General features: G+C 40.3%; 2 protein-coding genes across 5 annotated transcripts in view; one reads left to right on the forward strand and one right to left on the reverse strand.

Annotated features, from left to right (window-relative positions):
* PLA2G12B (phospholipase A2 group XIIB) overlaps positions 1 to 9,197 on the forward strand; it is a 31,164-nt gene extending 21,967 nt beyond the window's left edge. Inside the window, exon 4 of the mRNA XM_036829336.1 lies at positions 9,120 to 9,197. Coding sequence (XP_036685231.1) covers positions 9,120 to 9,166 — 47 coding nt within the window. The 3' untranslated portion in view covers positions 9,167 to 9,197. The remainder of the gene's footprint in view (positions 1 to 9,119) is intronic.
* On the reverse strand, positions 98 to 25,506 carry OIT3 (oncoprotein induced transcript 3). 4 transcript variants are annotated; one of them, XM_036829329.1, is made up of 9 exons: positions 25,347 to 25,506; positions 21,106 to 21,480; positions 20,197 to 20,304; positions 14,887 to 15,009; positions 10,906 to 11,028; positions 9,141 to 9,301; positions 7,115 to 7,530; positions 2,327 to 2,426; positions 98 to 895 (listed from the first exon to the last, which is right to left on the reverse strand). In XM_036829329.1, the coding sequence occupies exons 1-9, from the start codon at positions 25,450 to 25,452 to the stop codon at positions 722 to 724; spliced, it is 1,686 nt and encodes a 561-aa protein (XP_036685224.1). In that variant the 5' UTR covers positions 25,453 to 25,506; the 3' UTR covers positions 98 to 721. The 4 variants fall into 4 exon arrangements, with proteins under 4 accessions (XP_036685224.1, XP_036685226.1, XP_036685225.1 ...); XM_036829330.1 differs by lacking the exon at positions 25,347 to 25,506 and adding an exon at positions 23,724 to 23,867 and having other exon boundaries at positions 103 to 895; XM_036829331.1 differs by lacking the exon at positions 14,887 to 15,009 and having other exon boundaries at positions 102 to 895; positions 25,347 to 25,492.
* Positions 25,507 to 26,589: the final 1,083 nt, after the last annotated feature.

Here is a 26,589-nt window from a genome sequence, read left to right on the forward strand (position 1 = left end):
ATTGTCTTATCAGTCTGAGGGCATGGAATGCCAAATAACAGGGCATATGGTACCACATTTTAATTCTGTCTGCAGTTCAGTCATTGAACCACTTAAATGCAAGTTAGTGAATTTATTAACATTTATTAATTGAAAATAGTCTACTTAAGACAGCATAAAAACCTCAGAGGAAAATATTGTGCAGGAGAAAATCCAAATAGTATTTTTTTAGTACACACTTACAGTGATAAACTTCCAAATCCTCTATAACTACTCTGTCTTTGAATGGAAATTTCAGTGTATAATTATTGTTTACATATTTAAGGAGTCAGCGGGTATTTAAGTCATAATTTCAAGCAACTATTTAATTTTTTTAAGTTCCTAATTTGAAATACTATACCCAACTTCTGATTTTAGTCATGCTACTGCATCCAACACTAGGTGTTTTATTGCAGGAAAGAAATGGGGGGCATGGGGTGAGCTGCTTTCTTGGTGCACAGCGCAGCTTTCCACATTAGGAAGATGAAGCCCCACCTGAGACAGGTTGGTCAGCAGTGAGGTGATCTTTCCCGACACAGTGGGCTAGAGTCAGAGTGAGTCAGTTCTGGGAGTTTGTCTAAACCCACAGTATAAGGTTTAAAGCAGTGCTGTGTTCTAGGGTGTCGGCTGATGTTCTCAGAGGGCGAGGGGAGAATTCCATAGAGATAGGCAGCCAGAAGTAGGACTAGGGTGCTGGGTCACCCTAGTCCTCCCAGTCAATGCTGATGGGGCCGCCTGTCAGCACCTGGCTCTGTGGACCACTGTCATTCTCTCCTCCTACTGCCTCACGACGCATTCGCTGGTGGCAGCCCTGGGCACAGCGGGAACGCTCGTCCAGCATCCCGCAGACAAGGACCCGGCAGTGCAGGAACACTTCCTAGAAAGATCATAATGATAATGAACAAAAACAGTGAAAAGAGCTGCCACTTGGGGGCTGCTTACTAGGAGCCAGACACAATACCAAACGTTTCATATGTATTATCTCATTTCATCTAAACAACCACCCTTTGAGATAGATATCGTCATCCCCATTTTACAGATGAGGAAACTGAGACTTAGGAGGTTAACGAACTTGCCCATATTCACACATTTAGTAACGTGGCAAACACAATGAGTCATGTGGGTGATTTAAAACCCTACATCCATAACTTCTGCCTTTGTGCAGGGACACAAGAGACCTCTGTGAAGACAACATCTAATAACGTTAACATCTTGGTTCTTCACATCAAGGTCTGGGCATAACATGGGCTCCCACGCACTTCTGTGTAAAATAACAAGTTCTTTCTCCAAGCTTCTTCCTATAAGTAACTTCCCCATGCATGCTGCCTAGCTGAGGAGGAAGATCAGGGTTAGTCATCATGGTTAACAATTGTTCTAGAATAGTGACGTAGCGGGACAGGACATAAATACACTTAAATGCAGTATGGAAAAGACTGTTGGTCTCTTAAACTTCCTTTTGTTTATGTGTTTCGACAACTCTACTAAAACAAAAAACAAAAACCTTCTACCTTACAGAGTATACATAGCCTCTTATAACCTCTATCCATGTATATACATTAAAAAAAAACTGTATCACATTCAATTTGCATGTAAATTTTTATGACAATAGTTTTTTCATATCTCCTTTTTCTGTATTTCATTCTGCATTAACTGCTTAATATTGCATTAATTGATACACTGTTTGGTTTAAACAACACCTCTCTCATAACAGTGCTCTATAAACACATTCAACAACTCATGTTTTACTTTTTGTTTTTGAGAAGCTGTCAGAATTGAAATTTTTAGACGATGATAATTTTATGGTTATTACACATTGTCAGACCACTTTCCAGAAAGTATACCAATTTATACTGCCACTGTATACATCTCCCTATAGCCTTGCAAGTTGGGATTTATAATTTTTATAAATTTAATATGTATAAAATAGTCTTATAATAATTATTTTAATTGGCATGTAAGTACTATTTTCACTGAACATTTCACTATTTGTCTTTTCTGCAAACATTCTGTCCATATACTTTGCCACGTGACCACTACACAGGCTTTTTCAACGACATCTGCTCACAAGGATTTTATATTATAATCACATAGTACTTTCTTTGAACAAGCCCAGTTATTTTACTGGGGAGGGCAGATAATTGTGACATTCATGGAGGTGTTAAGCTTCTAGATGGCCAGTTTTATAGTATTTTTCATAGGGGTGATGCAGATCCTAACTGTGGGCTTGTAGAATGTGAACAAACTGGGACACCATGAAGGAAGGCTGGGGAGGAGAGGTACCTTTACAAGGTAAAGGTGTTCAGCTCACCTTGTGGTCTTTGCCCACAAACTTGAAGACAGGGACCTGGAAGTGCTTTGCGAGGTGATCCCGTGATGTGTACTGCTTTACTGAGTCATCTGAAACACAGCTGGAAGTAGGGCAGGATAGCACGTAAGACTTGATTGTTTAAACAGAGGTGGAAAAACAATCCAGTCCAACGTGTTTGTTCCAAGGAGAGGCAAACTGGGTGGAGGAGGCTGGGCTGCACTCAAGATTTTTGAGAATGAAAGAAAAATGAAATCCCCTCCCTGTGAAGGCATCTTCAGACACAGGCCTGCTCATTAACACTGTCGGTCCCATCTCTCATTCTCTGTACCCACAAACTGGGCACAAGGACCTCCTGTTAAGTCAATGTATTGAAGTATTAGCAACAGCAGCAACATTTGTTTCAGAGATATCTTTTGAAATCAAGGTATCTTTTTAAGGCTGTATTTTCATTTGTAATATATTGCAGGAATTCTGCATTTACGTACTTTATTATTGATTTGAGAAGGCTTTTCTTTAACTAGATTTCACTGTATTTATAGACACTCGCCCCTGAAGGGGATCCAAAGGTGAGCAAACCCCAATTTACAACAAAGAGCTGCATAAAGATGTCAGTTTCTTAGAGAATAACTGGATCTATTGGGGAAAATCATTCACCTCCAAAATGTTTTAATTCCTCTTTTCCCAGATTTAATGCTAAATTTTAGTTTGATAGGGCTTTGGGGTTTCAATCTCAGGTCTACCGCTTAAAGTGAAACTCCTAGGCTCGCCTCAGGATTAGTTGAGGGTAAAGAAGGGTTAGTAATGCTCCACTTTGAGGCGAAGGTTTAGTACTGATGAACCGTTTCTCCTAAAGGCCAGGGCTCACACATGTATTGTCTTTTCCATTCTGAATTCAAAAGGAACTTTTTTCCTGACTGTTTTCCTTTTATGGATACTTAATAGTTCCCGTCTACCAGGCCAGTAAAAAAGTGGGATTAAATATAAAAGCCTATAAAAGTTGATACTTGGCTCCACATGCTTACAGACCACTTTCTAGTTCATTGTTAATTGCTGTTTCAGGGCAGTTGAAAAATCCAATAAAATTATTTAAAAATAAGACATCTTGACTTGTATTACCACTACTACCTTATTCCCCTAAACTGAAGAGGATCTAAACGTATAATGTGGTTTCTGTTATTTCCTGTATTTATGTACGCATTTTCATTTTCCTGAGGTTAAATGAATTTATACCATCTTCTGATTATGTTCTCTAATAAATACGTAATGCATATCTAATCTGTGTGACACACTCTGCTGGGGGCTGCACAGGAGATAGAGATGACCAATATGGTCTGTGACGTCAGGGAGCTTAAAGCCCAGTACCTATGATAACAATAGTAACGTGACATTAAAATGGCACTTTTCATGTGAAAGCCTCAGCATTTTCAATTTATCTTTACCTAAAAATACTATTTTTAAAAAATTGAAGTATAGTTGATTTACAGTGTTGTGTTAGTTTCTGGTTATACATATATATTCTTTTTCGTATTCTTTTCCATTATAGGTTATTACAAGATAGTGAATATAGTTCCCTGTGCTATACAGTAGGACCTTGCAGTTTATCTATTTTATATATAGTAGTTTGTATCTGTTAATCCCAAACTCCTAACTTTTCCCCCCATTTCCCCTTCGTTAACCATAAGTTCGTTTTCTATGTCTGTGAGTATGTTTTTGTTTTGTAAATAAGTTCATTTCTATCATATTTCAGATTCCACATATAAGTGATATCATATAAGATGTGTCTTTCTCTGTCTGACTTACTTCACTTAGTATGATAATCTCTAGGTCCATCCATGTTGCTGTAAATGGCATTATCTCATTCTTTTCTATGGCTGAGTAGTAAAAATACTATTTTTTTTTAAAGGGAAGATATGGCAGAAAGAGTTGTTGCAGGGCAACACGTTACAGAATAGAACCCAAGACAAATTCTGGCTCTTGATTTGGTGTTTGCTGTGATTAGACAATGCTAGTTCATCAACTCCAAGTTCATGTGCTAAAAGAAAGTAACAATGGTATAGGAAAATCCAAAATAACTGATTACCCAAAAGTTGTCCAATATTTGATTTTGGAATTCAATGTTTCTTTTTGCTGGAGATAAACTTTCTAATTCTACTTTGCTTAGGTTTGCATTAAATTATTTTGCATTCTCAGAGCATATGCCAACTAAACTAGAGGGAGGTGAATCAGATGTGTTAAATATCAGCCTGAATTAAATTTAAGCTGAGGACAGTGAATAATCAAACAATTTAGAAATATAAGTAAACTGCATTATGTTTATTTTGGGGCTCTGAACTAGCCCCAGATTAGTATTATGATAAATACTCATTCAATAGTTCATTAGACAAATATTTAATGACTTACTGTAGGCAAGGCATTGAGGAGGAAGAAGAAAGGAAGATATCTAGTTCAGGTCAGAAGGAATCAGGGAAGGCTTCATGGAGGAAAGAACTCCCAATGTGTCTCGAAGGACCAGTAAGAATCAGACAGGAAGAAAAAGGGAAGAAGATTTCAGGCAGTGGAAACAGCAGGTGCAGAGTCAGGAGGGTGTAAGGAACAACAGAATTTGGGAATTGCCCATGGTTCCCTTTGGCAGGAGCAGAAACTGGAGAAGGTAGAGGTCAGAGGGCGAGGAAGAGCAAGCCAAGCTGAGAGTTGGATTTTATCTTGAGGGATTATCTCAAATGCACCATTATTGTCCTAGCCAATATTGTACTATCTAATATTGCACCGGAAATGGGACTGTTTTCCTGTGAATAGTGGAAACAGGCCCACACAGCAGTGTTTTTGAGTTCTGTCTATGCTTTTTAACAATTTTAATATCTTCCATAGCATTTTGTTGTTGTTTTGTGTGTGCTAACAGCTGGAAAATTAAACAGCACAGCTTCTTAGAACTGTCTAAAATAAAAATACATAGTCAGTCCTAACTGAGGGTCTGAATAACAAGCTTTATTGAGATTGCAGGTTACATGTTTTCCCAGTAAATGAGTTAAGACTATACGTTTATGTTTGCAAAAAGTAAATACGAGGGGCAGGAGAAAACTTGGGGTAAGTGAAATATTCACTGTCTTGATTGTAGTGATAGCTTCACCAGGGTGTATACCTCAGAACTTATCAAACTGTACACTTTAAATATGTACATTTATTGTATGCAAATAGCACTGCAATAAAGCTGTAGAAGAATTTGAAAGGAACCCAAATCCATTCTCCCCCAAAAGTAAATCCATTCCCTAATCTACTTAGCACTAACTATATGACTAAAAAAAAGACATAAAAATTGATGCTTCTACGTTTCATTTTAAAACTTTGTGGAGAACCCTTTAAGATGGCAAGAAATCTAAAGGGCTTCAGTCCCCTATGAGACCTACTCTTAGCCATCCAAAGCAGCTCAGAACGATGCATTTTCCAGATTCTGAAAACAAGCTAAGGAGGCTACAGGAATCTGAAACTAGAAGTACTCCTGCTGATAAACAGTTAAATTTACCAACCAAAGGAAATCAAGAGGCATCAAAATGTTTTCAGCAGGGATCTGACTATATATATAATATTTTGGCTGGATACCCAGGGCTCTGTGGAGCTGAGACTTGAGAGCTGGGATTTAGGAGGCTGTTAGAAAGCATTTTACCTGTCCGGATGAAAGATAATGAGAGCTGGAATTAAGGCAATAAGAGTGGAGAACCAGGTTGGAGTATTGCTACTTTTAGAAAGGCTTCTCAGTTGATCCTAATGTGCATCAAGGGTTGAAAATCATTGTGCAGGAGAATGATAGCAGCAGGTGAAGCTTGCCTGTGGTGAGAGATCTGGGGAGTTAAAAGCAAAGGAGAAATTTCAGTCTATCAGGCCAATTAGCAAAGGGCATGAACTGGGGCACATCTATGGTGCTCTGACTAGACTATTTGCCTTTTCTTAAGCTGCAGGTCCTGATCTGCCTGAGATATGTCCCATCTGACATTGAGAATGAGGAAGAAACTGATGAGATACTACTATGAGTTTGGGATGTGAGTGTAATTTTCCTGGGAATGTAAGCAGTGGGCGTGGTAACTGCAGGCTTCCAGTGATACACGGAGACAAGCAAAGTTCTCAATCCAAGCATCCTCAGGGAATACGGAAATCGCCTTTGTATAAAACAAGCAAACAGAAACAAACTTCACCTGATCCTTCTTCTCCTAAAACTGACCAAGTATTTCTTCTCTCTCTTTCACTACCAAACTTCTTAAAAGAGGGGCCTGCATTTGCTGCTCCCACTTCCTAACCCTCTTGCATTTCTCAGCCCCCACTTGCCACCCATGCTCTACAATCTCTCTGGGCAGGTTAATCCTATAGTTTTGACTATAAACAGGGGCGATTCTCTGTCCTTTGTCTCTAGTCTTGACCTTGTTCCTGGGTCTGACACGCATTTCCAACTGCCCACTGAACTTCTCTGCCTTAGTATCCTGCAGGTATTTACAATACAATATTATTATTTGGAATTATCATATTCGATATTTTCACAGCAAATCTGCTTTTCGACCTGTGTCCTTTCATCTTGGTTAAGGTCATCTAGTCAGTCATACGAGCTAGACCCCTTGGAGTCATTTTGGACTCCCCTCTCCTTCACCAGTTTTTACCACCAAAATGCGCACAAACGGTTTCTGAACTAATTAAGAGCTGGCGAGAGTGCTGCGGTGGTTTTAGGAAATGACTGAGTTTGCTCTCGCGCCCAGAGGTCGGATGTGAACTGGGGCTAATCCATCGTCCAAGCAGCCTACTTACCCATCCCGGATGAGGTAGTACTTCAGGATCTCGTCGATCTTGGACGTAGGGGTGGCAAAGCAGCTCTCCACCAGGCTTTCTAAGCCATTCACGTGCACCAGGGGCTCAATGCCAAAGTAGAGGGAGTCTCGCAGCTTGAGGGTGGGCAGAGCTTCCCGGTAAGGCTCTTCGAACTCATGGTCCTTGAAGATCTCCAGAGTGAAAGGGAAGATCCCGTGACTGCGGCTCATGATTTCCAGCGGGGTGTTGCGAAGGTTGGGAACGTAGCCTTCGGAAATGGTGTACAGGCGCGGGAACTCACACGTCACAGGGATCAGCAGTTTGCTGGTCCGGATGATGATGTCGCCACTGCTCCCTGGGGTCTGCTTGGGTAGACCTGTCACAAGGTTGCTAGCCACGATTTTGTCGTTCACCACCTGAGCCAGGCCAGGGCCAGGAGAGGAGAGTCTATGTTTATTTCCACAGAGCACCTCAGCCCCCGCCCACCGTAACGTTCTCCAAATTTCTTTTGACATCAAAGCACGTGAGAGATTTGGTTGCTGAAGCCTGAAGCTTTTGTTTTTTTTTTTAATTGCTTCTCCTCCTTTTAGCAAGATATTTTGACTGTTAAAGAGTTTTACATACCACTTCATGGTCAACCCACACATCCCTTTGGAGTATTAGTCATAAAAACCTGAGCTATGCAGAATCAGCCAATTCAAAGCTCTGATATTTTAGAAAAGAACAGCTTCTGTCCATTATTCTTTTTCTGGAATCCTAGACCTGGTGATGGTGCTGCAGCATGACCTTGTGCTGAGCTCAACCCCACGCAGACTTCAGCTGTCGCATTTACCCAGATGATTTTTTAGTTCTTCATCTCCAGCCTTGTCTGCTCTCCTGTGCGCCAGAACCCCTGGCTCATCGTAGGGCATTTCCATTTGATTATCCACAGATACAACAAACACAATTTGCCTAAAGTGGGACCTTCTCCTCATATATCTCCCCCATGTCTCACCCCAAATCTCATTAGCTCTCTGATTTTCTCTAAGTTGGATTCAATAAGTAAGTATTTGTTTATTTGGTTGCAAGGGCCTCTACACTGATCTCCTGGGTCCAGGTCCTCATTTTTCTATCCATCTTGCCCACTTCTGATTTCATCATGACAGTGCCTGCTTAACCCCGTTCCTATGGGAAAAAGCCCAAATGTTTCACCACAGCACACAAAGCAGATGTCTGGAAGCATAGTCTCCCCCCATCTACTTTTCCAGTCTCCTTTTCCAATCAGGCTGTGTTGCCCATTCACTCAGCATAAGCCTCAAGAATTCCCGTCTCAGAGACTGGCTCACTTGTTTCCCATCTGAAATGCCCTTTCCTTTCGTCTCTGCCTGTATAAACCACACACATGCTTCCACCCCAATTCAAGTCCCACTTGTCTTGACTGTTCCAGTGTTTGTCCCTTTCTGGACTCCTATACCACCCGTCAACTGTATCACTGTCTCTTATTTATAATTTGTGTGTGTTTTTATCTCAATACTACTGTGTATGTTCCTAAAAGTCAGGAATCTTATTTCACATATCCCTCAGGCTCCCAGCACAGGGCTGTGCACAGATTCTTGTAGGAAAGTACAAACCTTTTACCTCTAACTGGTTCAATCCCTGAACTCATTTGCTACCTCATAAATGAACCATCATCTATATCAGCCACTATCTTCAAGTACAATAATTGGTCAGAGGAGACATAGCCAGCCTCCTGGTACTGGTGCTGATGCACTTAGAAAAATGTCTGCACATACTGGAGAGATGGTACTATTTGAGAACGGAAAGAGCAGAATTCTTTTTAAGCCGCTGTCCTCCCAGTGTTGGGACCACAGCACAGCAGATGCTGAATAACACATTTGTTAAATGAATGGTATATGATTTTTTGAACTCCATTCTTTTATGTGGAAATATTTCATCTATGACACAAGCCACACTGCACACCTCTGTCAACAACTTCCCAAATAACTGGATTTGGTCATTCCCCAAGGGTCCTTCAGGAAGAAACTACCTCGACCACTGTGCCACATGTCTTGAGGGAGAAGAGGATGTTGACGTGGGTGCCATTGGACACGCCTCGGCAGGAGGTGTTGGTTAGGAAGAGCTCCAGACCGCCGACCAGGTCCCTGGGGATGCTCACTTCAATGGTGTTCGACTTGCAGAACACGGGGACTGCGGGGGCAGAAACTGCTGTGAGAACCGGAAAAGTGGAACTGGGAGAAGGGAAGGAGGATTCTAGGAGAAATAACTTCTCCCTCCCACACCTTGAGCTTTTTGTTCTATCCTCAAGGAACTCTCTGAGGCTCAAAACAAATTGGTGAATAAAACCTGGACTCCTAACTCCCAAGGTTGTGGTCAAATAATGCTCCTCAAATACTATATTGTTTCCCAAATGAGAAAATACTGTATCAAAATTTCAATCCAACAAACATTTATTTCAAAGTGTGTCTAGCATAACTCCATGCACTGAAACACCTAAAGAATGAACTTTTAGCACAAACACAATTTATTGGCAATACAGAAAAAGCACTGCTTTGATATAGGCTTAAATTACATAACGCTACCGCTTTGACTTTACCATTAATTACTGCCCCATAAAACAGAGGTAAGAAAAACAGTGTTAGCGCACTTGGGGAAGAGTTCTAAATTGTCCTTGCATTGCTCAATAAACCATAAACTATAAAATTCACTTTAATTTAATATAAAAAGATTGCTCTTCCTTAGCGTTCACTTCTCTAGACTGTACAAATATTCTAAAAGGAGTACAAAGGGTACTGTCAGACAATATGTGAGGGCAGTATCAGTATATGAGGGCATATCACAGCAATGGCTTAGTATAAAGAAGTCACATATAGGTGCTCATTAAATACTTGCTGGATGAGTGAATTAATTTTCTGGACATAAATAACTAGATTTCCAGAAAATCGTTCTCAGAGGATTGTTGATGATCAGATTGTACATGTAGGGGGAAGGATCAGTTCCCAGGGCTTTCAACTTTTCATAAGCCAATTATCTGTTAGAAAAGAGAGGAACTCCATCTAAATTAAGTATTAGTTATACAACTAATAATAGAAATTAGAGAAAGAAATCAAAAGTAAAAAGCAAAGGAAACTGTATGATCTAGCAATCCTGTTTCTGGGTATAGGTCCAAAAGAATTGAAAGCAGGACCTCAAAGAGATATTTGCACACCCGTGTTCATAGCAGCATTATTGACAAGCAATCCAAATGTCCATCAACGGATGAATGGATAAACAAAGTGTGGTATACCCATGCAGTGGAACAGCTTTATAAAGGGAAGGAATCCTGTCATATGCTGCAACATGGATGAACCTTGTGGACAATTTGCTAAGTGAAATTAAGTCAACCACAAAAAGACAAATACTGTAGGAGTCCACTTATATGAGGTACCTAAAGTAGCTGACTTCATGGAAATTGAAAGTAGAATGGTGGTTGCCAGGGGCTGGAGGGAGGAAGGAATGAGGAGTCCTTGTTTTAATGGGTATAGAGTTTCAGTTTCGCAAGATGAAAAAGTTCTGAAGATTCGTTGCACAAAAATGTGGATATATATAACACTCCTGAACTATACACTTAAGATTGGTTTAGATGGTAAATTTTATGTTATATTTTTTTACCACAATTTTTGAATGGTTCCAGAGTGAACACACGCTGCTAAAAGAGGTGGTGTTCTAAAAGATGAGAATCTTGACACACTTGGTTGAGGAAGGCAGGGAGATTAAGAGGGAGGAATTAAGAGCAGAGGTTGAGCGTGTACTACCTTGGCAAGTGTGGTTATCCTCAGACAGCACCAAGCCCCGGGGACATTCACACTGATAGCCCTTCTCAGACATAAGGCAAGAATGGCTGCAGCCGCCATTGTTATTGTGGCATCCCTCAATGTCTGCAATAAAAACCAAAAGAAAAGGGAATGATACTGTAGCCCTCTTCCCCAAGAATTCTGGTTCTTGGACTGGTACTTTGCATCAGGCATTGTACTTGACTTATCACAGTATCACTGGGGCCCAACTCAGTCACTGAGACATGACATCCACAAAGAAGTTTATTAAATGTTAAAGCTACAAAGAGCAATCTTACAACACACATAGCTCTAACCATTTAAGCTGGTCATTTTGTAGAATGCCCTTCAATCCGGCTTTGTCTGTTTTTCTCATGGTTAGACTACAATTTTGGGGAGGAAGACCCAAAAGTCATTTCTTAATTTCTGTAACATTTAGTCCACCCACTTTGAAATTTTATAGAGCATTATTGATGTAAAAGGGACTGACAGAATATAAATTCACCTAGAGCAGCTAAATGGATCAGAGTTAGTCAGAGCTATTACCAATGGTTGGATCACCAGCCCCTCTCCTCAAATCTCTAGGAATAATAGCACTGGAGATATGTTTCTTGGGCTGACAGCACATTATAAAAATGAAACCTGGACAACACACTGAAAGATTCCACTCAACTGAGCTCTTTGTGACATTCCTCTTATGAGGTAGTTTTTTTAAAGTTTTCTTTTTAAAAGTTTTCCATTTTCAAAAAGCATACTCATCAAATGTGCAAAAAGGAAAAATATTCAGTTGAAAAATGAAGAAACTACCACATAATGTCATAGTTAGCGAGGAAAAATAATGACCTTTGTGGGCTCTGGATATGATCTTCTAGATCATGGGTCATCAAACTATGGCCTCCTTAAAAAAAAAAAAAAAAAAGACTATGGCCTGCTACATGTTGTTGTAAGTAAAGTTTTATTGGCACACAGTCATACCCATTTATTTCCCTATTGTCTATGGGTGCTTTCTTATTACAAGGGCAGAGTTGAGTAGTTTCAACAGATTCCATATGGTCCGCAAAGCCTTAAATATCTACTATTGTGTTTATGCGGAAAAAGTTTGCTGGCCCCTGTTTTAGAGGTAAGATAATAAAAGGGAATACGTTCAGGAATCCCCTGGTGGTCCAGTTGTTAGGACTCCACACTCTCACTGTCAAGGGCCTGGGTTCGATCCCTAGTTGGGGAAATAAGATCCTACATGCCACATGGCGTGGCCAAAAAAAAAAAAAGGGAATGCTTTCAAATCATGTAAGATGTTCACGGAAAGATATGAGCCAATTTCCAGTTATAGTTAAAAGTCTCACTTCATTAATAATAAAAATATTAGTCCTCAGTAAATTAACTTGAGATGAATCAATTTTTGTGAAACAGGGAGAGAGAATAAATTTGCAATGAATTAACCTTTGCAAAATTTAGGAGAGATTAGGCTATCACCTGTTTATAAATCTGTACAGTTAAAAAGGATAAGAGTATTCCTATGGGTTTTTGAAATAGCTGAAAATGATATATAATGGTATAGAAGAAAGCATAAAATATGCTATAAAATGTTAAAGTCAACATTAATAGGAAATTTTTTTCTTAAAAATGGTCTTCCTTAAGTCAGTTAATTTCCCTGGGCCTCAATTTCAATATATGTAAAATGAAAGGGTTGGATTAAATGTTCACTCAGGATATTTCCAGGTCTAAAATTGCAAAGCACAAAATAAATTGAAATTCTTATTTGGTTTGAAGGATTTTAAGTCTCTTCCAAGGACATACCAAAATGTTTAGAATGGCTATATCTGCAAGTGGGATTGTGGTTAGTTATCGTTCTTTTACTCCTTTGTATTTTCTTCTATGAACATAACTCTTTCATAATAAAACAAAACAATAAAAGTTACTTTAAAATTAAAAAGAGCTTTTTATTTTAAAAAAGAAGATATGCTAATCTAACAGACTAGCTAAAGAAACAAATATGTTTGGACTCTCAATAAAATGTAAGGGTTTCCATGAAAACAAATAAACAAAAAAACAAAACCAAAAAAAAAAAAAAGTAGGGTTTCAAATATGAATCTTAGTCCTAAAGTGTAATTCATATTCAAATTTTATCTTCTGCTAAAATACTTTTCAGTTATGATTATTAGGTTTTAAAATTATATGAGGATTAACTTAATATTTCCAATAAAATACTCATGAGTAATTATAAATGTTCCTCATGGAACATTTCATTAATATTTAAATATTTAAAGATTATTGCATAAAATAAGATTTAAGGAGGATTCAGGACATCACTCTTATTCAATAAAATTTAAAGTACATTTAGTCTTTTTACAAGGGACAGTAGTTTGATATCCTGGTTAATGGTCCCTGAGTTAATAATGCAAACTTTGTTGCATGAAATGAATTGTGAGTACTAGCTATGATTTTTCCTTTTGGGGTAGTATTTTATTATTTTGAATATAACTAGAATAAAGTGAAATCGTAAGCAGTATTATAATCTGTTATGCCACAAATTCAATTATCCTCTGGGACAAATCATATGTCCTCTGTAAATAATGATAATTAAGCCATTTATCTCTTCATATAATCTGCAGAATTTTTTTCTTTTTTCGTCTCTCAACTCCCAATATCATGAGATTCAGACTTATTAAAGTGGGAGTGATGAAATTTTAGTTGGGATAATTTGCAAGGGCCTTAGAGAAGGGACATTATCTAAGTTTCATGTCGTAATAGTAGACAATTTCCATTTCAATTATTTGACATACATTACAAATTCTTTTTAGTACTTAATTATATAAAATGTATACAGCATTTCTACTATCAAAAATAGATAAGTTTATATACAAATATGTTCAGAAATTATGTGAATAAAACGTGCAATAGGCTTTAAAAAAATAGATAAGTTTACTTATTTCTAAAAATGTATTAATCTCTAATAAATTCAAAGCATATGAGTAAAAAAAAAATGGCTTCATGTTTTCCCAAACTTCCAAGATGGTAAGACTCACCTAGGAACTTGGTAAAAACACAAACTGTAAGGCCCCTCCCGCCCCACTGAACCAGAGTTTCCAGGAGAGAGGCCTGGGAAAGGCCAGCTTTAAAAGCACCCAGGTGGGGCTTCCCTGGTGGCGCAGTGGTTGAGAATCTGCCTGCCAATGCAGGGGACACGGGTTCGAGCCCTGGTCTGGGAAGATCCCACATGCTGCGGAGCAACTGGGCCTGTGAGCCACAACTACTGAGCCTGAGTGTCTGGAGCCTCTGCTCCGCAACAAGAGAGGCCGCGATAGTGAGAGGCCCGCGCACCGCGATGAAGAGTGGCCCCCACTCGCCGCAACTGGAGAAAGCCCTCACACAGAAACGAAGACCCAACACAGCCAAAAATAAACATAATAAATAAATAATAAATAAAAAATTAAAAAAAAAAAAAAAAGCACCCAGGTGATTCTCAGCAGGGAAGTTTGAGAAACACTGCTGTAAACCATTTGTTATGCTACCTACCTCCATTATCTTGCTACTCCAGATGTGCCCCCTGGATGTGCAGCATAGGTGTCACCTAGAAGTTATTTAGAAACGCAGTATCTTCACCCGACCCCAGACCTACTGAATCAGAACCTGTACTTTAACAAGATCCCAGGTGATTCGTGGGCACATTAAAGTTTGAGAAACACGGAATACCCTATTTTTATACCCCAAATTAAAATGCAGCTCTTTGCCTCTTGCAAAACGCAACAGCTCCCTCCTGCTAAAGCTTGGAGACAAAATCAACACTGCATTCTGTCTGCAACACGAGCATCCTGCAATGATGCTCAGTGATGATGATTTGTGGTTTCTTTACACAGCCAGATTGTTACTCTCTTCTGACGTTGGCCAGTTTTATGAACATCAAAGAATAAGCCAATGGCTTACTGGGGGCTCCTGATGTGAATCCCTTCTTGCCCATCTCACCTTCACATGTCTTGCCATCACTTCTTAGCACACGGCCAACCCCACACTCACAGCGATATGAATTTTTGAGGTTTACACAGATCTCGCTGCAGCCACCATTGTTTTGTTCACATTCATTTTCATCTGTAGAAGAGAGACCACACCATTTACATACTGCTGAGCCATGCAGTCTTTTCCCAAGCCCCTTAGCAGAAACTCCACATCTTTTCAGATCCTGTCCATAGACTTTCTACAAACCAACTCCAATATAATCAGTTTTATTAACCTCATCTCCCCACCAAGTTATTTGTCCCTCTGCCCTCTGCTGGAGCGGGAGGCAGTTAGTTGGTTGCTTGCCAGTTCCCTCCTCAGGGCAAAACTGTTGGGGAAATGAAGTCCCCTTTGTTATTTGGGTTCACCTGCTTGTTTGTATTGGAGAGTCTCACTTTCTCCAATTCCTGAAGATTTGCTAAATAAATAAAACATAAATCAAACTGTGTTTTAAATGCATTAGAGGCATTTGCATTGCAGAAGGATATGTTGGACAGAATTTTTTGCGAAGCAGTCTTCTTTATAACATGAACAACTGCCCTCAAAATCTATTTTAAATATTGGAATATTCCCACATTGTACTTAAGCAATGATTGCTAACATTTTTGAGAATCTGATGAAGGACATGGACTCTTGCTATAAAAAAAAAATGCACAGTTGGCAACAAATGTCAACCCCCTTCCTTCTACAAACAAAAAAAGGGGAGCTTGAGGAGCTAAATTTGTCATGGCTTGGATATAGGTTATAAACCAGGGACTGGGGTTTAAATACCCACAAGGTGACAGAAGGCATGGCCTTGGGCCCACGAGAGGAGATGAGCTGGAACTGAAACCCTGCTCAAGTCTAGGACCCTGGAAAAGGTATCCCCACAATGAAAAGGGGAGGAGAAGGACTCTGCTCCAAGGCCCAGGAGAGAAGTAAGGAGCTCTCTGCCTGAGGCTCTAGGAAGGAGAAGAGCCTTCATAAACCCCAAGTTGGGCCCTGCCACGGTTAAAGTATGAACTCATAATTCCCACCTGGCGTGGGGATCTTGAAACTGAGAAACTGATGTAAAATTTGGCCTGGACTGGTGAAGCTTCTGTGACAAAAGCAATCAAAAAACTCTCTGTAGTAAAAAAAAAAAAAAGCTCCTCAAACCAGGTAATAAGAATGGAGTACCAGAGAAAAACAATTACAACAGAAGGTGGTTTATCATAAAACACTATGCAGGAGGAGATGATCCACTATGAGAAAGCTGACAAGATAACAAATGGGAGGCTTTGAACTGGAGAGAACAGAATAATCCAGAAAAATCCATAATACAAGGGTTTAAAAAATTACTAAACAGATAAAAGAAAGGCCAGTAACCAAAATAAAATTGTGTAGGAAGACAAGGCAGAATTGAAACAAAACAACCATACAGAACTCTTAGAAATGAAAAATACAGTTGATAAGATTAGACCCTTCATCAGGGCCCCTACTGCCTGGACGGTGGATGGCTAGAGGTGCTAGCAGCCCTCCTGGGAGTGGCCACACTGGTGCTTGGGTTCACCCTCTGTCGAAAGCCTGGATTGCTTACCTCGAGACTGATTTTCTTACCTGAGAGAGAAATACGCTTCTACTTATTGAAGCCATTGTTATCTGGGAGTTTATAGTCACTTACAGCCTTAGATACTCTATGCCCCAGCAATTCCACTTTTATGGGTATACTCTAGAGAAAATCTCACACGTGAGGTAAGTTATCATTTTTATGTTAATTTTAAGGACACACAAAACAATGCTATATATTGTTATTGTTATGTTATATTTTTATTGTTATTTATTACATAAATAATAAAAGCATAAAAACAGGGACCAGGAGGACACACACTAACTTCAGAACAGTGATTACCCCTGGAGGGTGAGAGAGGTAAAAGAGATGGAGTGAGATGGCTTTATTTGTATCTGTAAAATTTTATTTTAAAAAAAGGAAGAGGGACTTTCCTGGTGGCACAGTGGTTAAGAATCTGCCTGCCAATGCAGGGGACACGGGTTTGAGCCCTAGTCCGGGAAGGTCCCACATGCCGCGGAGCAACTAAGTCGTGCGCCACAACTACTGAGCCTGCGCTCTAGAGCCCACGAGCCACAACTACTGAGCCTGCATGCCGCAGCTACTGAAGCCCGTGCACCTAGAGCCCGTGCTTCGCAACAAGAGAAGCCACCGCAATGAGAAGCCCATGCACCGCAACGAAGAGTAGCCCCCGCTCGCCACAACTAGAGAAAGCCCACATGCAGCAATGAAGACCCAACTCAGCCAAAAATAAACAAATAATTTTTTTAAAAAAATTTTAAAAATTAAAAAAGGAAGAAAAATTTAGCTATAAATCTGGGTACATGAGTGTCTGTTATATTATTTTCCTATACTCTTCTCTCTGCCTGAAAAAAATAATTTATAATAAATAATTAAAATTGTTATATGTTTTTTAAAAAACTAAAGTAACATTGACACATGCACATAAACACAAAACTTTGCCTCTAATTTCAGGGAATTCATGATCTCCCTGAAACCAACAGACAGACCCCAGGCAGAAACTGGGGGCTTTTCCCTATGTCCCGATAGGCAGAGATGTCCAAGATAAATTGTTAAGCAAGAGATGTGTATGGTGTGTATAATATGCAACCTTTGGTTTTAAAAACGGCAAAAAATAAATAAATATGTATATTTTAATTTTTATATCTGCCTGAAGAAACCCTGGAAGCATACGTAAGTAAATAATGTAAGAGTTTACTTGGGGGACTTCCCTGGTGGTCCAGTGGTAAAGAATCTACCTTCCAATGCAGGGGACGTGGGTTCGATCCCTGGTCAGGGAACTAAGATCCCACATGCCATGGGGCAACTAAGCCTGTGCACCAAAACTACTGAGCTCACGCGCCTCAACAAGAGAGCCTGCGAGCCACCACAACTACAGAGCCCACGCTCCCAGGAGCGCATGTGCCACAACTAGAGAGAAGCCCGTGCTCCACAACGAAAGATCCCGCGTGCTGCAGCTAAGACCCGACACAGCCAAAAAAATAAAGAAAAATAAAGAAATAAAATAAATATTTAAAAAAAAAGAGTTTACTTGGGATGGAGTTGGAGGAGAGGGAAATGGAGCAAATGGGGGACAGAGAGCTAGATATTTCACTGTATACCTTCATGCTGTTTAACTTGGGAGCCATTTAAATACATTACCTATTCAAAAGTTATATTAAAACAAAAGAAGAGATGAATGAACAACTCGTGCCTTAAGAGGAAGCCAAATATTTTCCAACAGACGCACGAGCACGCGCGCGCGTGCGCGCGTGTGTGTGTGTGTGTGTGTAGTGTGAGGGGGGTTGAGGGGAATTGTAGGAACCATTGTCCCCCACACCCCGAACCTGTTTACATTAAATCACATAGTCAAAATCAACCAGGCAAGAGCCCTAACAACTGTTATGGGAGTGCCTAACCATGCTCCATGGGATGGCCAGTGGGGTTCATTAAAGAGACTGAGGAACAAAAGCTTTTCTAAAATAAGAACCCTTTGATATCCCTTTCATCCTGATGCCCTATCCCATCCTTATCTTGTTACTCTTCTTCTGGAGGAGGCAGCTGTGGGGTAGTCCTCCCCTTTCTCTCTAGACTTGTTTTAACTCTATTTGAGTCTGAATACAAAAAGCTTCATAACACTAAACAGAAAATAGATGATCTTCAGTCCTGGGTTTTTCAACTCTATTTTCTCCCTGCTGTAGACAACAAAACATGTATACAATTGGACAACTCTGGATTTCCTACAAATAATCTGACTTCCCTTTCTTGCTACGCAGACAAACCAAAATTATATTAGTGAAGCTATAGGAGTATGTCCTTAGATAATTCTAGACCAACGCTATCCAACAGAAATACAAAGCAAGACACACATGTAATGTAAAATTTCTTAGTAGTCACATTAAAAATTTTGTTAAAAGACATTGGTAAAATTAATCTTAATAATATATTTCAGGGACTTCCCTGGTTGTCCAGTGGTAGAGAATCTGCCTTCCAATGCAGGGGACGCAGGTTCAATCCCTGGTTGGGGAACTAAGATCCCACAATCCCACACACTGTGGGGCAACTAAGCCGGCACGTCACAACTACTGAGCCCACGGCCCTCAACTAGAGAGCCCTCGTGCCACAAACTACAGAGCCCACACACTCTGGAGCCTGTGTGCCACAACTAGAGAGAGAAAAACCTGCACACCACAACCAGAGAGAAACCCACGCGCCTCAATGAAAGATCCCGCATGCCACAACTGAAGATCCCACATGCCTCAACGAAGATCCCATGTGCCGGGCTTCCCTGGTGGCGCAGTGGTTGAGAGTCCACCTGCCAATGCAGGGGACACGGGTTCGAGCCCTGGTCTGGGAAGATCCCAAATGCCGCGGAGCAACTAAGCCCGTGAGCCACAGCTGCTGAGCCTGCGCGTCTGGAGCCTGTGCCCCGCAACGGGAGGGGCCGCGATAGTGAGAGGCCCGCGCACCGCGATGAAGAGGGGCCCCCGCACCGCAACAAAGAGTGGCCCCCGCTTGCTGCAACTAGAGAAAGCCCTCGCACGAAACGAAGACCCTACACAGCCAAAAATAAATAAATAAATAAATAAATAAAGTAGCTATTAATTAAAAAAAAAAAAAAAGATCCCACGCGCCGCAACTAAGACCCAATGTAGCCAAAAGATAATACATAAATAAATAAAATAAATTAAAAAAAATAGATTTCATTTAATCCAGTATGTCTAAAATATTTCATTTCAATATATAATCAATATTAAAATTATTGATATTTTTTATTCTTTTTTTGAACTAATCTTCAAAATCTGGTGTGTATTTTATACTTATAGCATGTCTCAATTTGGATGATACATTTTCATCAGAAATGCTTGAGCTGTATTTTAGAGTCATAAAATTTACAGTTCACTCAAGTTGTCCCACACATTTTTAGTTTTCCAATGACTGAATCAAATATTAGCTTTTAAATTAAAATTAAGTAAAATTACAATTCAGTTTTTCAGTCACACAGCCACATTTCAAGAGCTTCATAGCCACACATGGCTCGTGGCTAGTGTATTGGACAATGCAATCCCTGACTGTCCCGACACATGATATAAATTTGGCTTGAGGCTTTAGTTATGAACTAAAAAGTCAAACTCCATTCTGAGTTTTCAGAGACACAAACTGGAAAAATGATGGCGCTCTGAGTCAGGAAGAGTTTTTGATTTGCCCTTTACTCCTAATAGCCTGTTTCTACTGCAAGATGGGTTTCTTACCAAAGCATGTCTGTCTGTCGGGGCCTAGCACGGTTCCTGGAGAGCACGTGCACCCACTGGTATCCAGGCAGCTGCCGTGGCAGTCCTCATCACAGATGTCATAAAAATCTATGGAAGGTAAAGAGGACCTTTCATGAAGGGCGAGGACCAGAGGACACTCTCATCCATGAGAAAGCCTCATGAGTTCAAGAATGGGGTATGAATTCCTAGCCAACATCAAGAGAATTCTCATTGATCAGGGGTTATATAACCCAATGGCAAGAGATGCTGCCTAGGGACATGTTCTGTCATTGAGATCAATGAGTCCCAACTTCAGATCCACAGGCCCTTGGGTGACCATGGAGCTTCTGCAAATCTAAAACCTCAGCAAACATGAGCTGTAGATTAGATAAGCATTATGTCCTACTCTTCTATGCAGTCTATTTTTTAAATGTATACAGATTTTTATGGGATTAATAACATGAAAATTCATTTAAAAGTATTACTGATCTCAAGTGGCTTCTTCCCATTATACATCATTTAAAAAATCAATGGGCACTAAGCACAATGCTACCATATGGATGTCTGAAATATATATTAAGAAGGGGTCCTCCATGCTCAAAAAGGTTGGAAATCCACACTAAATAACGTAAGTCAACATTTCACTTTCTACTGTTCTGTTTGAATGGAGTGGAAGACAAAGTAAAACTGATCAAAGTCATAGCTCCTTTCCCTTTCTAGTCTTCAGGAATTTTTCAGAAATCTAAGAACAGACCTCAGAAATCATGATCTGGAGGTATCCATGGCCCTAAATCAATGTTCTTCAGGCTCTGAGATACTACCATAACCAAATTTCTTACAGCGTTTTTCTCTTTGATGCCATATGTGGCCTTGTGGGGGAGGGAAAAGAGCCCAGGGGAAGGTACTCACAACCACAGTAGACATGAAAGCAGACGCTGGGCTTGGCCAGACGATACACGTAGTAGCCTCCAGGGCAAGCCTTGACCTCCACCGTGGTGTTCCAGAGGCAGCAGTTCCCACTGAAGCTCGCACAGGCCTGGCGTTGCACAATGCCATCACCTTCCAGAGGGTGGCTGCCATTGAGCCAGACAGGTGCATGGGTTCCGCAGTGGTTTTCTGGTATGCAGAAGGTGGGCATGGCATCCCCTGCCATGCCTGTGAAGCGGTACCACTCCCCATCCACATTGTTGTCACACAGAGGGGAACCTTGAGACTCATCAAATTGGTGGTCAGTGTTCCTCCACGGCTCATTCAGGCTGATGTAAGCAGAACAAGGATCTAGAGCTGGGAATGAAAAGGACACCTCAGAGGCACCTTGTGATGTTTCAGATCACAGTGGCAATAGCCTGAGTCCACCTTCGTGGTCTTACATTTTGGCTTCTTAGTTCAAGAAAGAGATAATCTAAAGTCACCAAAAGTAGCTGTTTAAGATTCCTCAAGTTGACGTAAACATATTTCATAAATGCCTTTTACATTTGAAAAATTATTTCAAATCTATTTAAGGTTTTGTGTTTGCATTGAACTAAACCTTTTATCCAGAGTAATCATCTGATAGGATAGTTGTTCAGGCCAAGGGAGGTTATAGTCTCACTGAAATCTGCACTGGTCAGACTATATTTTGAGTACTGTGTTCACACCTGGAGGCTATATTTTAGGAAAGTAATGGACAAACTTGATGTCCAGAGGAAGGTGACCAGATTTAGAAGGGAGCCTAACAATTATTTACTGGGGAAGAAGCTGAGAACTACTGTTCGGAGGAAAAAAACCCAAACAAACCAACCCTGAAGAATATGCATCAGTCTTCAAAAATCTGGAATGGCTTGCAAAAGAGGAATTAGCTTTCTGTTACAATGACAAGAACAAATTGTTACGGGGAAGTGCATTTCAGGTCAGTTATCTAGTAATGGAGAGGCTGTATCACAGTGTGGTAAGCTCTTCATCTTTGGAAATTTTCAAAAAGTAGTTGGATGGTCATTTGTAAGCAAGATTTTGGATGGAATTTTGCATTAGCGGGCAGTTTGGCTTGATAATGAATGTGTAAAGCTCATTCCACCTTAGAAGGAATAGGCCTCTGGCATATGTCAGCTGCTTTGAAATACACAGTATAGTGTCAAGTAATTACCAAAGATATTCTCCATGTGAACGTTGGTACATGTTCCATCACCTTATTGAAAACACCATGAACTTTGTGTCTTCACAATTAGCCAGGGCATCACTGTCTAGAATACAGCAACATTTCAAGCATGCATTTTTAGTGCATAACTAACATGGACAAATATCTCATCAAAAACATTTTAATGACTGAATACACCAATATCCCCAGTTCACTGCTTCTCTCAATTTCAGGAAAAGATTGAATTAACACAGGCAAATTGTTCTTACAAAGAATCTATAAAATCAAGAAATTCTAGAAAGGAGTCCTAGCCAGAGTACCATCCTTCTTAATGCATGTGAGGCTGACTTAATAGACATTGTAGGCAGGGAATTCATATTAAGGCTGATATACTTTGTGGGCAGGAAATTCAGCTTCAGCAAATACTGCACAATAATTAAGTGTGGATAGGCCATGATCATAAAATCTAAATTGTCTAGAAAATATTTTGGGTTTTCCCAGTCTACATTTCAAATTCAAGTTTACTCTCAAAACTTCAGTCACATGTAGAGGAGGGTGTAGCCTAGTGCTTATGGCCCCATTGAGAGTATAATAACCGTTTGGGACAAGAAATAAGTAGGATATTGCATATTCTGGAAGTAACACTTTTGCAGAGTTACACATGCCAGGAGCAACCCTCTCCTTATAATGTCCCTGCGGTTTCCCGACTGTGCCCTATACCATGGTTTGATGTCCCTTGAGAGGAAGAAATGTCCTCATACAGACTCTCTACCCTCTGAAAAGGGAAAAATTCCCTTCTCTGCTCTCCCAGCTGTGGTTCTCTTATGAAGACAGATTTCCAGGGCAATTTCACAGGTGATTATAAATTCATAGAAATATTTGGTTCATCTCCTTGGCTCTAATTTTATAAGACATGGTTAAGTACTCAACTTTTAATAGCTTTTACAGAAATTCCTAAACCTCCCTCAATAACTATTTCATGATTTATAAAGTTTTTCCTTAAATTTAACTATCATTTCTTGTGCTATTTGCTGAAAGTTTACTTCCTCTCGTTGTAGGTGATACATGGCACAAATAGGAGAAATTTACTATCTTCTGTGAACTAAATACATATTTTAAAAGTTACCCATGCAATATTTCCTAACATTAAATAAACCCATTCCACTCACCCCCTTTAAAGGCAGTAATTTAATACTTTAATAATCTGGCCGCTGGCGTTAATTCCTTTTTTCAGTCTCTCAATGTGGAGCCTGGAATTCGGTATTATGCATGTTGCGTCCTGAATTGCTGACGTTTATATACACACGCACACATAATACACCCCTCAAATGAGAGAGCTTCAGAGAACAGCCCGGTGGGCAAAGTTCGAGTCAGGGGGCCCCAGCTGGCAGACAGCCGGTCGGCCTTTATTTACCAGGATGTTCGCTCGTCAGCCCGGACGTCCGTGCGCCCCCAGGGCCGGCACCTCGCCGTGGCCGAAAGCAGAGAGCAAATGTCAGCATCCCCGCCCTTTCGTCCCGGGGACCAGGCGTCCCTCACCCTCCAGGTCCGCATCCCGGGCACCGCCCCTCGGAGAGTACCGGTCGCCAGATTCTGCCCCCGCACGCTTGGGCCGGAAGCCCCTCCTCTACTTCCTTCCCTCTCCCCCTTCGCTTCCCTCCTTCTCCTCTCCCCACTTCGCTTCCCCCCTTCCCCCCTCCGCTCTTCTCCTTTTCTCTCACTTACCCTCTCCTCTCAGGCAACCGCACCCCCACCCAATCCCTAGCCCCCAAAGCTCTCCCTTTATCTTGCTTATGGCATTGAGTCAAACGTCCTAGAAGGTCTGGAAAAGAAATTAATAAAATAAAAAAGATCTGGGAAGGGAGAAGGTGTCTGGTGGGAGGGTACAGGAGGTACCCTGGGAGGAGTAAGCCAGGGAAGAGAGTGGGGAGAAAGCAGAGAGGAAGTTGAGAGCAGGACCACTTTGACTCAAGCGACTCTTGGTTACTTACTGGCAGCAAATACAGGGTGATTAAACTTAGCTCAAACCTATCTTTAAGACTTTTTTAGACCAGTTTTAGATTTAGAGAATAATTGAGGAGATTGTACAAAAAGTTCCCATTTTCTGGCACCCAGTTTCCTCTATTATGAAACAATCGTACACTAGTATGGTATCTTTGCCACAATTAATGAACCAGTGTTGATACATTATTATTAACTCAAGTCCATAGTTTAGATTTCTTTAGTTTTTGCCTGTTTTTGTCTATTCTGGCATCCCATCCAGGATACCACATGACATTTAGTCTTACATGTCTCCTTAGGGTCTCAAGCCTATTTTTAATGTTTATTCTTAAAGGTACTAGAGCAAGGCCTTAGTTACCCCGAAGAAATAGGGACAATTAAACACTGAGATTCTCAGAGGTGCCAAGAAGGATGGTTCTCGCCATCTCACTCTCTCTTCTAGTTAGAACTTAAATTCTAATGGGAAAAGGAGAGAGAAATTTGTTACAAACTGGAATTAAAACTTTGCTTTGTTGGCCAGTTTTGTATCAAGTCTGGAGGTACCAAGGGGGGAGACAGTTTAAGATTCACTCAGTCTCTGCAAAAAGTCATATTTTCAGATGTCAAGACTAAGAAGTCTGATTTATCCAGATCTGTGCCTTTAGGGTCACACTCAGTCCCTTGTATTAATGAAAGAAAAAACTCTCTCTGCTCTAAAAAAAATTTTTTTTCCCTCTTAAAGTTGGGACTATACAAGTGCCTAGAATATAAAGAGGTTAGGATTCCTTTTACAGATACTCCAAGAAATATTTAGCTCATGGAAAGTTGTTTGGATTTGGCAGATCCATGGAAATTTTGGATGCCCAGGCAAAAGGCTAAATGGAACATAAAATGAAAATCTCTGAAAATATATCTCCGTAGGTTTTCAATGACTTTTCTTCTCCTATTCTAGAACCAGTATTTAAGATACTGGAATCTTGCTCTTAATAACCTGTACATAACAGCAAATTCCTCCAACAAAAAGTACATCGTGCCAAGTACTTGACACAAGACTTACCCACTGGTGACCCAAGTGTTACTGTGATGAAGAGGCAGGTGAAGAGCAGGAACTGAAGCATCCTTTTGGACCAGCCACCAGAGACAGACTGGAAAATCCTCTTCATTTCAGTTTTCCTTTGTCCGCTTCTTTTCCAAACACTTTTAAAAAAGGCCTCTAGGCTGTTGTGAAGAAGACTTTTCAGTACTGGTAGGGGCTTTATCAGAGGAAGAGGATGAGTGGGATAAGGTGTCCATTGCTCTGGCCTTGACCCCAGATAGAAGCACTGCTTTACACTGTCAACAGAGTTATTTTATTGATATTTTTCTTTAGGGGAAAAAAAAGAAAAACCCTCACAATCCCTCATCCTCCTATTGTTTTTTTCTCAAGACTTCCCTGCAATGAGGCCTCCAGTATCTTATCCAGAAGGGAACTCTAAAAGAGGGACATCCCCTCACATCAAAATCTTGTTTTGTGACTTCAAGGAACTGATTTCATAATATTGCAGCCATAGCATTGCACATTACATGAGAATGAGATAAAGCCTAATTTTTGGAAATGATCTTTAGAAAATGTCTTGGTCAGGTGGTCAAGGAGTTTACAATAGCACACAAAAGAGTAGTAAGGACAGGTGTGGAATGAGGACAATATTCTCTTGAAGCAAGCATCCAAGTCTGTTTTATTATGGTCTTTGGTATCAAAACTTCCTAAAGAAACAAGGTTTAAGTTGTGTTTGAGCAGCAGTATCTCATGTTTTCATAGTGCCTTTCTTCTGCAAATTTAAAATGGTTAAGTGTTATTTATTTCACTAATTCTCACACTAAGATAGGGGTAGGGGCTTCAGATTAGGAACTATTCATTAAATTGACGACACTGAAAAGTAAGTGACAAAGTTTACTAGAGTTTCATTTTTAGACAAGAGAGGGACAATGTAGGGTCCTGTATATTACATGTCACTAGACATAACCTTAGTAATTACAGGTTTGGAGTTTGCCAGCTTCCTGACATCCTACAGTGCGTAGAATGAGAATTGGCAAGCACTATTACTGAAGATAATGTGAAGGGGAAGGATAGAAAGAAGGGTAGAGAATAGGTTTTTGTTTGTTGTTTGTTTTTAAATATGATATTAAACAAGGATCCACGTGAAACCAAAATTTTTCTCTCCTAATCTTACCTTGACCTGATGCTTTGGGCTTCTGTTATTCCTAAACTTTCCTCATCTATGCTTCTTTTCCTAATAACTGAATTTCTAGTGCCTGGGAAA

Source organism: Balaenoptera musculus, chromosome 16 (genome assembly GCF_009873245.2).
Source record: "Balaenoptera musculus isolate JJ_BM4_2016_0621 chromosome 16, mBalMus1.pri.v3, whole genome shotgun sequence".
In the NCBI taxonomy this organism is placed as follows: domain Eukaryota; kingdom Metazoa; phylum Chordata; class Mammalia; order Artiodactyla; family Balaenopteridae; genus Balaenoptera; species Balaenoptera musculus.

Bases quoted from the DNA above. Each gene is read 5' to 3' on its own strand.
- OIT3 (XM_036829329.1), bottom strand. From the start codon at position 25,452: ATGAAGAGGATTTTCCAGTCTGTCTCTGGTGGCTGGTCCAAAAGGATG. The intron at 21,481-25,346 runs GTAAGTCTTGTG...TTTCATTCCCAG, and splicing joins AACACTTGGGTCACCAGTGG to CTCTAGATCCTTGTTCTGCT. The intron at 7,531-9,140 runs GTAGTTTCTTCC...GGCCTGGCTCAG, and splicing joins CATGTGGCACAGTGGTCGAG to GTGGTGAACGACAAAATCGT.